The 13149-nt window shown below is 43.0% G+C and overlaps 1 protein-coding gene across 2 annotated transcripts in view; it reads left to right on the top strand.

Moving 5' to 3' along the window:
* The window catches only part of LOC134357641 (multiple C2 and transmembrane domain-containing protein 1-like), a 575938-nt gene that overhangs the window by 61002 nt on the left and 501787 nt on the right, over positions 1-13149 (top strand). For both annotated transcript variants that reach the window (XM_063069271.1, XM_063069272.1), the window contains exon 2: positions 10694-10768. In XM_063069271.1, coding sequence (XP_062925341.1) covers positions 10694-10768 — 75 coding nt within the window. The remainder of the gene's footprint in view (positions 1-10693; positions 10769-13149) is intronic.

The following is a 13149-nucleotide window of genomic DNA, read 5'->3' on the forward strand; positions in this document are numbered from 1 at the left end:
ATATTATTTTATCTGCTGTAGTTATATGTGTGTTGTATTTTGCATCTTCGTTCCTGAGGAATGTTGTTTTGTTTAGCTGTACATGTGTATGGTTGAATGACAAATAACTTGAACATTGAATTGGTGAGGGGTCGCTACCAATAATGAAATAGATGCTAGGAAGATTTGTGCAAATGTACTACTGAAAGAGAACCTTTATGGGCCAATATTTTTCTTTCCCTTCACTTCTCTGTTTTCATTCACCCTGTTCTACATACATCTGCTCCTTATCAACTATAATTAACAAACACTGGCATTCTCTCTCTGCTACCATCACGACCACTTTTGTCATTCTCACTTCAGCACTTCATCTTATGTATTCATCTTGTTCTCTTCCATGTAAGACAATGAGATATAGGAGCAGAATTAATCCATTTGATCCATCGAGTCTGCTCCACCATTTCATCATGGCTGATCCATTATTCCTCTCAACCCCTATCTCCTGCCTTCTCCTCGTATCCCTTCATGCCCTGACCTATCAAGAATCTATCAAACTCTGCCTTAAGTATGCATAAAGACTTGGGCTCCACAGCTGCCTGTGGCAAAGAATTCCACAGATTCACCACCTTCTGGCTAAAGTAATTCCACCTCATCTCCATTCTAAAAGGATGACCCTCTATCCTGAGGCCATCTCCTCTGGTCCTTCAATTTTCTACCACAGGAAACATCCATTCTATCAAGGCCTTTCAACATTCAATAACTTTCAATATGGTCACTCATTTATCTGAATACAGGCCTAGAGCCATCAAACGCTCTTCATATGACAAGTTGTTCAATCCTGGAATCATTTTTGTGAACCTCCTTTGAATCTTCTCGAGTGCCAGCACATCCTTTTTACGATAAGGGGCCCAAACTTGTTCACAATATTCCGAGTGAGGCCTCACCAGAGCTTTGCAAAGCCTCAACATTGCATCCTTGCTTTTTTATCCTGGCACTCTTGAAATGAATGCTAACATTGCATTTACCTTCCTCACCACGGAAACGACCTGCAAATTAACCTTTAGGGAATTCTGCACAAGGACTCCCAAGTCCATTTGCGCCTCAGATATTTTAATTTCTCTCTATTTAAAAAATAGTCTATCATTTTATTTCTTCAAACAAAGTACATGACCATCCACTTCCCAACACTGTATTCCATCTGCCATTTCTTTGCTGATTCTCCTAATCTGTCTAAGTCCTTCTGTGGCCTCTCTACCTCCTCAAAACTACCTGTCCCTTTGCCTGTCTTTGTATTGTCTGCAAACTTTGCAACAAAGCCATCGTTCTGTCATCCAAGTCATTGATGTTTAACGCAAGAAGGATCGGTCCCAACACAGACCCCTGTGGAATACCGTGAGTCACTGGTGGCAAACCAGAAAATGGCTCCCTTTCTCCCACTGTTTGCATTCTGCCAATCAGCCACTGCTTTACCTATGTTATTATCTTTCTTGTAATACCATGAGCTTGTGGCTCGTTAAGCAGTCTCGTGTGGCAGCTTGTCAAAGACTTTCTGAAAATCCAAGTACACAACATCAACTGATTCTTCTTTGTCTATCCTGTTTGTTATTTCTTCAAAGAATTCCAACAGATTTGTCAGGCAAGATTTTCATTTGAGGAAACCATGCTAACTTTGGCCTATTTTATGTGCCTCCAAGTAACCTGAAACCACATCCTTAACAATTGCCTCCAACATCTTCCCAACCACTGAGATCAGACTAACTGGTCTATAATTTCCTTTCTTCTGCCCACCTCCCTTCTTGAAGAGTGGAGTGACATTTGCAATGTTCCAGCCTTCTGGAACTATTCTGGAAACTTGAGATTACAGAAAGATCACAAGCGATGCCTGCACAACCTCTTCAGCCACCTATATCAGAACCCTGGAGCGTAGGCCATCTGGTTCAAGTGACTTATCTACCTACTTTCAGACCTTTCAGCATCTGAGGTATCTTCTCCCTAGTAATAGCAACTGCACTCAATTTGTCCCCATGACACTCTTGAATTTCTGACATGCTGCTTCCCTTTTGCAGTGAAGATTGATGCAAAATACTTATTCAGTTCATCCGCCATTTCTTGTTACCCCATGACTACCTCTCCAGCATCGTTTTCCAGTGGTCTGATATCCACTCTCACCTCTGTTTTACAATTTTTATTTCTAAAGAAACTTTTGGTATCTGTTTGGTATTTATTGGATAGTTTACCTGCACATTTAATCCTTTCTCTCCTTTTGGCTTTTCTCATTGCCTTCTGTTGGTTGTTGAAAGCTTCCCAACCATCTAATTTCCCACTAATTTTTGCTCCATTATATACCCTCTCTTTTCCATTTATGTTGGCTTTGACTTCCCTTGCCTGCCATGGTTGCATCATCTCGCCTTTCAGAATGCTTCCTCTTTGGGATGTATGTATCCTGCACCTTCCTAATTGCTCCCAGAACCTCCAGCCATTGCTGCTCTGCTGTCATTACTGTCCTTCCAATCAGCTTTTTGGCCAGCTCCTCTCTGGTGCCTCTCTACTTCCCTTCGCTCCACTGTACTACTGCACTGATATAGGAACAGGATCGGGCCATTTGCCCCATTGAGTCTGCTTCACTGTTTCATCATGGCTGATCCATTTTTCCTCTCAGCACCAGTCTCCTGCCTTTTCCTTGGATCCCTTCATGCCCTGACCAATCAAGAATCATCAACCTCTGCCCTAAGTATACATAAAGACTTTGCCTCCACAGCTGCCTGTGGCAAAGAATTCCACAGATTCATCACTTTCTGGCTAAAGAAATTCCTTCTCATTTCCATTCTAAAAGGATGCACCTCTATTCTGAGGCTGTCCGTTCTGGACTTAGACTCTCCCACCATGGGAAACATCCTCTCCACATCCACTCTAACATACCCTTCACCATTCTCCATATCTCTGTTTTAAATAGATGCCCCCCAATCCAGAGGCTGTGCCCTCTTGTCCTAGACTCTCCCACCATGGGAAACATCCTCTCCACATCCACTCTAACGTACCCTTCACCATTCTCCATATCTCTGTTTTAAATAGATGCCCCCGAATCCAGAGGCTGTGCCCTCTTGTACTGGGCTCCCCCACCATGGGAAGCATCCTTTCCACATCTACTCTGTCTAGGTCTTCAACTTTTGAAGGTTTCAATGATTTCCTGCCCCCCCCCAACCTTCTAAATTCCAGCAAGTACAGACTCAGAGCCATCAAATGTTCCTCATGTGAAAACCATTTTGTTCCCAGAATCATCTTGTGAACCTCCTCTGAACCCTGTCCAATGCCAGCACCTCTTTTCTTAGATAAGGAGCTCAAAATTGTTCACAATACTCATGGTAAGGCCTCACCAGTGTCTTGTAAAGCCTCAGCATCACATTTCTGCTCTTGTATCCTAGACTTTTAGAAAGGAATGCTAACATTGCATTTGCCTTTCCCACCACTGACTCAGCCTGCAAGTCCCTCTGCATCTCAGATTTTTCGATTTTCTCCCCATTTAGGAAATAGCCTGCACATTTATTTTTTTCTGCCAAAGTGCATGACCATGCATTTTCCAACATTGTATTTCATTTGCCACTCTCTTGCCCATTCTCCTAATCTGTCTAAGTGCTTCAGCAGCCTTCCTGTTTCCTCAACACTACCTGCCCCTCCACCAATCTTCGTATCATCTGCAGACTTGGCAACAAAGTAATCTATTCCATCATCTAAATCATTGATATACAGCATAAAAAGAAGTGGTCCCAATACCGACCCCTGTGGAACACAACGAGTCACTGGCAGCTAACCAGAAAAGGATCCCTTTATTCCCACTCACTGCCTCCTACCAATCAGCCAATGCTCTAACCATGCCAGTAACTTTACGGTAATACCATAGACTTTTAACTTGGTAGTCAGCCTCATGGTTGGCACCTTCTCAGTGGACTTCTGAAAATCCAAATATCCCCCTTATTTATCCTATTTGTAATCTCCTCAAAGAATTCTAACATGCAAGATGTTCCCTTAAGGAAACCATGCAGACCTTGTTCTATCTTGTCCTGTGACACCAAGTACTCAATAACCGCAACCTTAACGATCGACTCCAGCGTCTTCCCAACCACTGAGGTGAGGCTAACTGGTCTATAATTTCCTTTCTGCTGCCTCCCTCCTCTCTTAAAGAGTGCAGTGACATTTGCAGTTTTCCAGAGTTCAATGATTCTTGAACCATGCCAGAGTTCAATGATTCTTGAAGATCATTATTAATACATCCACAATCTTGACGGCTATCTCTTTCAAAACCCTAGGGTGCAGTTTATCTGGCCTGGGTGAATTATGTACCAGGTGCTCTTTCAGCTTTTTGAGCACCTTCTCCCTTGTAATAGTAACTGCATTCACTTCTCTTCCCTCACATCCTTCAACATCTGGCACGCTGCTAGTGTCTTCCACAGTGAAGACTGATGCAAAATACTCATTTAGTTAATCTGCCATCTCCTCGTCCCCCATCATTATTTCTCCTGCCTCATTTTCTAGCGGTTCAATATCCACTCTCATCTTTCTTTTATTTTTTTATATACTTGGAAAAACTTTTACTATCCACTTTGATATTGTTTGCTAGCTTGCTTTCATAATTCATCTTTTCCCTCCTAATAATTCTTTTCATTGTTTTCTGTAGGTTTTTAACAGCTTCCCCAATCCTCTATCTTCCTGCTAATTTTTGCTTCTACATGAGCTTTGACATCTCTTGTCAGTCATGGTTGTACTATTTCATCATTTGAGTATTTCTTTGTTTTTGGAAAACATCATTTCTGCACCTTCCTTATTTTTCCTAGAAACTCAAGCCATTGCTACTCTGCTGTCATCCCTGCTAGCATCTTCTTCTCATTTACTTTAGTCATCTCCTCTCTCATACCACTGTAATTTCATGCATTCCACTGAAATACTGCTACATCAGTCTTCACTTTCTCCCTATCAAATTTCAATTTGAAATCAGTCATATTGTGATCACTGCCTCCTAAGGGTTCTTTTACCTTAAGCTCCCTAATCACCTCCAGTTCTTTATATAATACCCAATCCAGTATAGCTGATCCCCTCATAGGCTCAACGGCAAACTGTTCTAAAAAGCCATCCAGTCAGCATTCAACAAACTCACTCTCTTGAGATCCATTATCAACCTGATTTTCCCAATTGAATTGCATGTTGAAATTTCCCATGACTATCATAGCATTACCCTTTTGACATGCCTTTTCTATTTCCCGTTGTAATCTGGGTCCACATCCCAGCTACTGTTTGAAGGCCTGTATGTAACTACCAACAGGGTCCTTTTCCATTGCAGTTTCTGAACTCAACCCACAAGGATTCAACATCCTCTGATCCTGTGCCACATCTTTCTAATGCTTTGATGCCATTCTTCACACAGCATCATCACCCCTTCTGCCTACTTCCTATCCCTCCAGTACAATGTGTAACCCTGGACATTCAGCTCCCAACTACAACCATCCTCCAGCCACCATTCAGTGATGTCCACAACATCCATCATACCTGGCAATCTGTAATAGTGCAACAAGATCATCCACCTTATTTCATGTACTCTGTGCATTAACATATAGCACTTTGTGCACTGTTTTTGCCTTTTTTTATTCTGCATCCCTCATACACTGATACTCACCTGCTGGCTGCAATTTTGTCCTATCATTTGCCTGCCCTTCCTGCCAGTCTGACTGCACGTTATCTTTGTTTTTTTACCATCCGTCCTATCCTGAGACCCTTCACTTCGGTTTCCATCCCCCTGCCAAATTAGTTTAAACCCTTGCCAACAGCTCTAACGAACCTGCCCGTGAGAATATCGGTCCTCCTGGGGTTCATGTGCAACCTGGTCATACCCCCCCCTGGAAGAGATCCCAATTGATCCAAGAACCTGAAGCCCTGCCCCCTGCACCAGCTTCTCAGTGACATATTTATCTGCCAAATCATCCCATTTCTTCCCTCACTGGTGTGTAGCACAGGCAGCAATCCAGAAGTTATTACCCTGGAGGTCCTGCCTCTCAGTTTTCTGCCTAACTCTCTAAATCCTCTCTCCAGGACCTCGTTGCTTTTCTTTCTTATGCCATTGGCACCAATGTGTACCAAGACATCTGGTTGTTTCCTCTCCTCCTCCAAAATTCTGTGGACACGATCTAAGATGTCCCTGATCCTGGCACCAGGGTGGCAGCATACCATCCGGGTGTCTTGTTCACGTCCACAGAATCTCCTGTCTCACTTCTTTCTGAAGATTTGCTTTAGTTTTTTCACTCACAGAGCTATGCCACCCCTCTGACTGCCTGCCTATCCTTTCGACACAGTGTATATCCTTGGACATCAGCACCCATTTATAATGTTCATTCAGCCATGATTTGATGATATCCACAGCATCATAGCTGCCAGTCTCTAACTGTGCTGCAAGGTCATTTTTCTGATTCCGTATATGGCATCCATTCAAATAGACAGAGCACCTTCTCTCCTCAATTTGCCCCCCCCTTTCAATTTTGGCCCCATGTCACATTGCAACTTATCCCACTGACTGCATTTTTGCCTGTCCTTCCTGACAGTCTCACTACACGCTGGCTCTGCTTGTACACCAACGCCCCATCCTCAGCTCTACCACTCTGGTTCCCATTCCCCCCGCCAGGTTCGTTTAAATTCTCCCCAACAAGTCTTGCCAACCTTCCCTGAAGGATATTGGTCTCCCTCAGGTTCAGGTGTAACTCAGTCCTTTTGTACAGGTCATACCTCCCAATGATCCCAAAATCAGGGGTGTGTGCTTAGCCCACTGCTCTACTCTCAATGTACCCATGACTGTGTGGCCAGGCATAGCTCAAATACCATCTATAAATTTGCTGATGATACAACTATTGTTTGTAGAATCTTAGATGGTGATGAGGGTGTACAGGAGCGAATATGCCAACTAGTGGAGTGGTGTCACAGCAACAACCTGGCACTCGACGTCAGTAAGACGAAAGAGTTGATTGTGGACTTAAGGAAGGGTAAGACGAAGGAACACATACCAATCCTCATAGAGGGATCAGAAGTGGAGAGAGTGAGCAGTTTCAAGTTCCTGGGTGTCAAGATCTCTGAGGATCTAACCTGGTCCCACCATATCGATGTAGTTATAATGAAGTCAAGACAGCAGCTATTCTTCATTAGGAGTCTAAAGAGATTTGGTATAACAACAAATACCCTCAAAAACTATAGATGTACTGTGGAGAGCATTTTGACAGGCTGCATCACTGTCTGGTATGGAGGGGCTACTGCACAGGACTGAAAGAAGCTGCAGAGGGTTGTAACTTTAGTCAGCTCCATCTTGGGTACTGGCTTACAAAGTACCCAGGACACCTTCAGGGAGCGGTGTCTCAGAAACGCAGCGTCCATTATTAAGGACCTCCAGCACCAGGACATGCCCTTTTCTCACTGTTACCATCAGGTAGGAGATACAGAAGCCTGAAGGCACACACTCAGTGATTCAGGAACAGCTTCTTCCCCTCTGCCATCTGATTCCTAAATGGACATTGAACCCTTGGACACTACCTCACTTTTTAAATATATATTATTTCTGTTTTTGCATGATTTTTAATCTATTCTATGTATACTGGAATTTATTGATTTATTTATTATCATCATCTTATTTTGTGTGTTTTTCTCTTCTATATTTTGTATTGTATTGAACTGCCGCTGTTAAGTTAACAAATTTCACCACACATGCCGGTGATAATAATCTTGATTCTGATTCTGATTCTGCTCTGCACCAGTTCTTCAGCATGCACTCATCTGCTAAATCATCTTACTCTTGCTTTCACTGGTGCATGGCACATGCAACAATCTAGAGATGACCATTCTGGAGCTCCTGTTTCTCAGCTTTCTACTAGGTCGCTAAAATCTCTTCCCTTTTCCTACCTATGTCATTGGTGCCACTATATACCAAGACTTCTGGCTGCTAACCCATCGGAGACGTCCTTGATCCTGGCAGCTGGGAGGCAACGTGCCATCCGGGTGCAACACACAGAATGCTGGAGGAACACAGTCGGCCGGGCAGCGTCTACGGATAGAGTAAACAGCTGGCATTTTGGACCAAGACCCAAAGGGTCTCTTTTCTATAGATGCTGCCTGACCTGCTGAGTTCCTCCAGCACTTTGTGTGTGTGTGTTGCTTTGCAGATGTCAGCGTCTGCAGATTTTCTCATGTTTGTGATATCGTCTGAGCGTCTCTATGGAGTGTTCACTTCTAGGACTATGGAGTTCCTTATCAGTACTGCACTCCTCTTCTCCTGCCTTCCCTTCTGAGCCACGGTGCTAGAGACATGGTTGCTACTGCTTTGTCATGATAGGTCATCTCCTGCAACAGTATCCTTATTTCTGAATTTGTCCAGTGGCCCAATCAAACCAGCAGTGAGAGAGGAGGCAATTCACAGGTCCATGGGTGAGCGCTGTTTCTCCAGCAGCCTAATAAAAGATTTGGAGGATGCAATCATTGAAGAGTTCAGTGCCTGCACTGGTTGTGTTAGTTGCATACACTGGATGAATTCTTCCAGCAATAGGTATTAGATTTATAGTACAGCAGTACTATTGGCAGTGTTCTAATCTGCTCTGTATTTCATTTAAATACATAATTTGTACTCAGTTAAGTGGTAGCTACTTTTCTATTTATCCCTTTTTAACTGTTTCCTTGAAACTTTAGCTAATAGCGGCAGCTGCGTAATTGGCTAAAATGAACTGGTCCTAACTGGAATCCACTATATACCTGTTGCTACATGTTGTTAGGTGTCATGAGGCTAAATAATGCAAAAGCTGAAAAGGCAAGTAATAACTATTCCAGTCCTCTATGTAATCAATCCCTGTTTTACCTGGATGAATGTGATGCAAAATGGATTCCAGATTTTCCATTAATTGTTGTGATCCTTAGACTATGATGATGATTATGATGACACGTAATCCTCTTTTATTGTCATTTAGTAATGCACGCATTAAGAAATGATACATTATTTCCTCCGGAGTGATATCACAAAACACAAGACAGACCAAGACTGAAAAAACTGACAAAACCACATAATTATAACATATAGTTACAAACAGTGCAACAATACCATAACTTGATGAAGAAGTCCATGAGCACAGTAAAAAGTTCAAAGTCTCTCAAATGTCCCACATCTCACGCAGACGGGAGAAGGAAGAAAAACTCTTCCTGCCATGCCGACCACAATCCGACTCTGAGTCATCTGAAAACTTCGAGCTCTGATCAGCTCTCCGACACCGAGTACTGAGCGCCATCTCTGTCCGAACGATTCGACCTCCTTCTCGGTCGCCAACAGCAGGCAAAGCCGGGGATTTTGAGGCCTACCCTCCGAAAGATTCCCAACCACACAGTAACGACAGCAGCGGACAGGTGTTTCAGAAATTTCTCCAGATGTTCCTCTGTGCTTTCACCTCCATTCTCCATCAAATCAGAATTGTCCACGGCCCCTATTTAACAGATACGATGTATGGATTCTGATTTCTGGAGATGTGCAAAATCTCAAACAATTACTGTATCTTTATCCATGTGATTATGTTTTGTTTTTGAAGTGTTATGTGATTATTTCTACTAAAAATTCTTCTTAACATATTCATATTTCAACTTACTCCTCTTCTCAAGCCCATTACCACTGCTGGGGCACAGGCTGCCAACAGCAGCTTGCCAGAGTCCTCTGCCCAGGTAAACACGAGGAATTCTGCAGATGCTGGAAATTCAAGCAACACACATCAAAGTTTCACCAGCAGGCCAGGCAGCATCTCTAGGAAGAGGTACAGTCGATGTTTCAGGCCGAGACCCTTCGTCAGGACTAACTGAAGGAAGAGTTAGTAAGAGATTTTACTAGCTTACTCTCTTACTAGCTTAATCTCTTACTAGCTCTTCCTTCAGTTAGTCCTGACGAAGGGTCTCGGCCCGAAACGTCGACTGTACCTCTTCCTAGAGATGCTGCCTGGCCTGCTGCGTTCACCAGCGGCTTTGATGTGTGTTGGTCCTCTGTCCAGGACCAGTCTTTCAAGGTTTCCCAGGTGAGTAGCCCATCTCCTTGGTGTAAGCTTCCTCTCACAGGGATGAGATATTACAGCTTCTGTTGGTGTTTCTGTGGCATTAGGTCTTTTATGGGATGGGATTGCTAGCCTTGGGCCCAACCCTCCTCATTTCACAGTGGGGCTTGGGTTTAACCATGGCGGAGCTGAATTTCAACGTATAGCACAAATAAATCTTGTTATGATGTGAAAATTGGATCACCCAACGTTTCCTCATCATACCTCACTGCATGGATGTGGCTAATGTATGGCATTTTGGTATATGTGATCAGCTATATCACTTTACCAACAAGTTTCTTCAGAGTATTTCCAGGGCTCCTATTAGGAACATCCATCAGTAAGCCGACCAGTGAGAAATGTCTGTACTTCTCTGTCATCCTTTTTAACACCCAGCCTCATTGGGAAAATAATTAGCAGTTTACATTGATGGATCAGTCGTATTTACAGATAGAGGGCCACAGATGCATTGAAGGGGAATTAATAAATTTTATGTATTGTCATGCAAATCACTGATAATTGGCAATTATAAATTGTACTCTGACATGGTACCAGAGCTTCATGTCACAGTTAAAGCATTAGACTGCTCACTATATTCTTAGAGTACTGAAATGTGATCTTTCTTTTCTTTCCAGGGACATTCGACCAACCAACTTAAACCTTCATTAGACGCAGGGAATTTTACAATGCCCAGCTGTGGAGAGCCTCGTGTAAGTATTGCAGTTTATCAGTTCATCCCTGTAATATCTGATTTGACAACAGAGCTGCTGATCTGCCTTGTTTGTGACCATTTGTATGTCGATTTGTTATTTTACAGAATTCCATGTTTCAGTGCTCTTAATTGAACAGTTTGTTCATGAGATGTAGGAGCAGAAATAGTGCATTCAGTCCATCGAGTGTGCTTCACCATTCCATCATGGCTGATCCCAGATCCCACTCAACCCCACACACCTGCCTTCTCGCCATATCCTTTGATGCCCTGACCGACCAGGACCGATTAACCTTAAATATACCCACCGACTTGACTGACACCGCAGTCTGTGCAAGAGCATTCCACAGATTTACTACTCTCTGGCTAAACAAAATCCTCCTTATCTCTGTTACAAAAGGTCACCCCTCAATTCTGAGGCTGTGCCCTCTAGTTCTGGATACACCCACCATAGGAAACATCCTCTCCACATCCACCCTATCTAGACCTTTCAATGTTCAGAAGGTTTCAATGAGATCCCCCCCCCCACATTCTTCTAAATTCCAGTGAGTACAGGCCCAAAGCAACCTCATGAATCTCCTCTGGACTGTCTCCAATGACAATACATTCTTTCTGAGATGTGGGGCCCAAAACTGTTGACAATACTCCAAGTGCAGCCTGACTAGTGTCTTATAAAGGCTCAGTACTGTATCCTTGCTTTCATATTCTATTCCCCTTGAAATAAATGCCAACATTGCATTTTCCTTCTTTACCACTGACTCAACCTGTAAATTAACCTTCTGGGAGTCTTGCACGAGGACTCTGAAATCCCTTTGCACCTCTGATGTTTGAACCTTCTCCTCATTTAGATAATAGTCCTTTTACCAAAATGTATTTTCATACATTTCCCAACACTGTATTCCATCTGTCACTTTTTTGCCCATTTTTCCAATTTGTCAAAGTCCTGTTGTATTGGATTGCTTCCTCAGCACTACCTACACCTCCATCTGTCTTCATATCATTTGCAAACTTTGCCAGAAAGCCATTAATTCCATTATCCAAAGCATTGACAATGTGATAAATAGTGTTCCCAATACTGACCCCCTGAGGAACACCACTAGTCACCGGCAGCCAACCTGAAAAGGCCCTTTTATTCCCACTCACTGCTCCTGCCTGTCAGCCATTCCTCTATCCATGCCAGTATCTTTCCTGTAACGTCATAGGATTTTATCTTGTTATGTAGCCTGTGTGTGGCACCTTATCAAATGCCTTCTGAAAATCTTAAGTAAATGACATCCATTGTTCACCCTGTTTGTTGCTTCCTCAAAGAACTCTAACAGATTTGTCAGGTAAGGTTTCCCGTTACAGATCCATGCTGACTTTGACTTAATTTATCATTAGTCACCATGTACCCCGAAACCTCATCCTTATAGACTCAAACACTTTCCCATAATTCTCTTTCTTTTGCCTTCCTCCCTTCTTAAAGAGTGGAGTGACATATGCAATTTTCCAGTCCTCAGGGACCATGCCAGAGTCAAGTGGTTCTTGAAATATCATGACCAATGCATTTGTTATCTCTTCAGTAACCTCTCTCAGGACTCTGGGATGTAGTCCATCTGGTGCAGGTGACTTATCCACTTTACGACCTCTGAGTTTGGCTAGTACTTCTTCCTTTGTAATAGCAATGGTACTCACTCCTGCTCCCTGACACTCACAGACATCTGGCACACTGATAGTGTCTTCCATAGTGAAGACAGATGCAGAGTACTCATTAAGTTCTTCTGCCATTTTTGTCCCCTATTACTACCTCACCAGCATCATTTTGCTGTGGTCCAATATCAATTCTCACCTGCCTTTTACTCTTTATATAACTAAAAAAGACTTCTAGTATCCTGCTTTATATTATTGGCTAGTTTGCCCTCATGTTTCATCTTTCCCCTTCTTATAACTTTTTTAGTTGCCTTTTGTTGGATTTTAAAAGCTTCCCAATCATCCAACTTCCACTCACTTTTGATATCTTGTCTGCCCTTTCCTTGGCTCTTATGCATCCTTAACTTCCCTTGTCAGCCATGGTTGCCTACCCCTGGCATTTGAGTGCTACAAACGTGTACTTCTGTGTGACATATCTATCCTGCGCATTGTGAACTATTCCCAGAAACTTCAGCCACCTCTACTCTGCCATCATCCCCACCAGCATCCTTCAATCCACCTGGGCAAACTCCTCTCTCATGTCTCTGTAATTTCCTTTATTCCATTGCGATACTGATATATGTGAGATGGTTCTCCTTCTCAAATTGCAGTATGAATTCAATCATATTATGACTACTGCCTCCTAAGGGTTCCTTTACATTAAGCTCCCTAATAAGATCTGTGTTATTATACAACACCCAATCTAAGATAGCC

The sequence above is a fragment of the Mobula hypostoma genome, chromosome 16, assembly GCF_963921235.1.
Source record: "Mobula hypostoma chromosome 16, sMobHyp1.1, whole genome shotgun sequence".
Lineage (NCBI taxonomy): Eukaryota > Metazoa > Chordata > Chondrichthyes > Myliobatiformes > Myliobatidae > Mobula > Mobula hypostoma.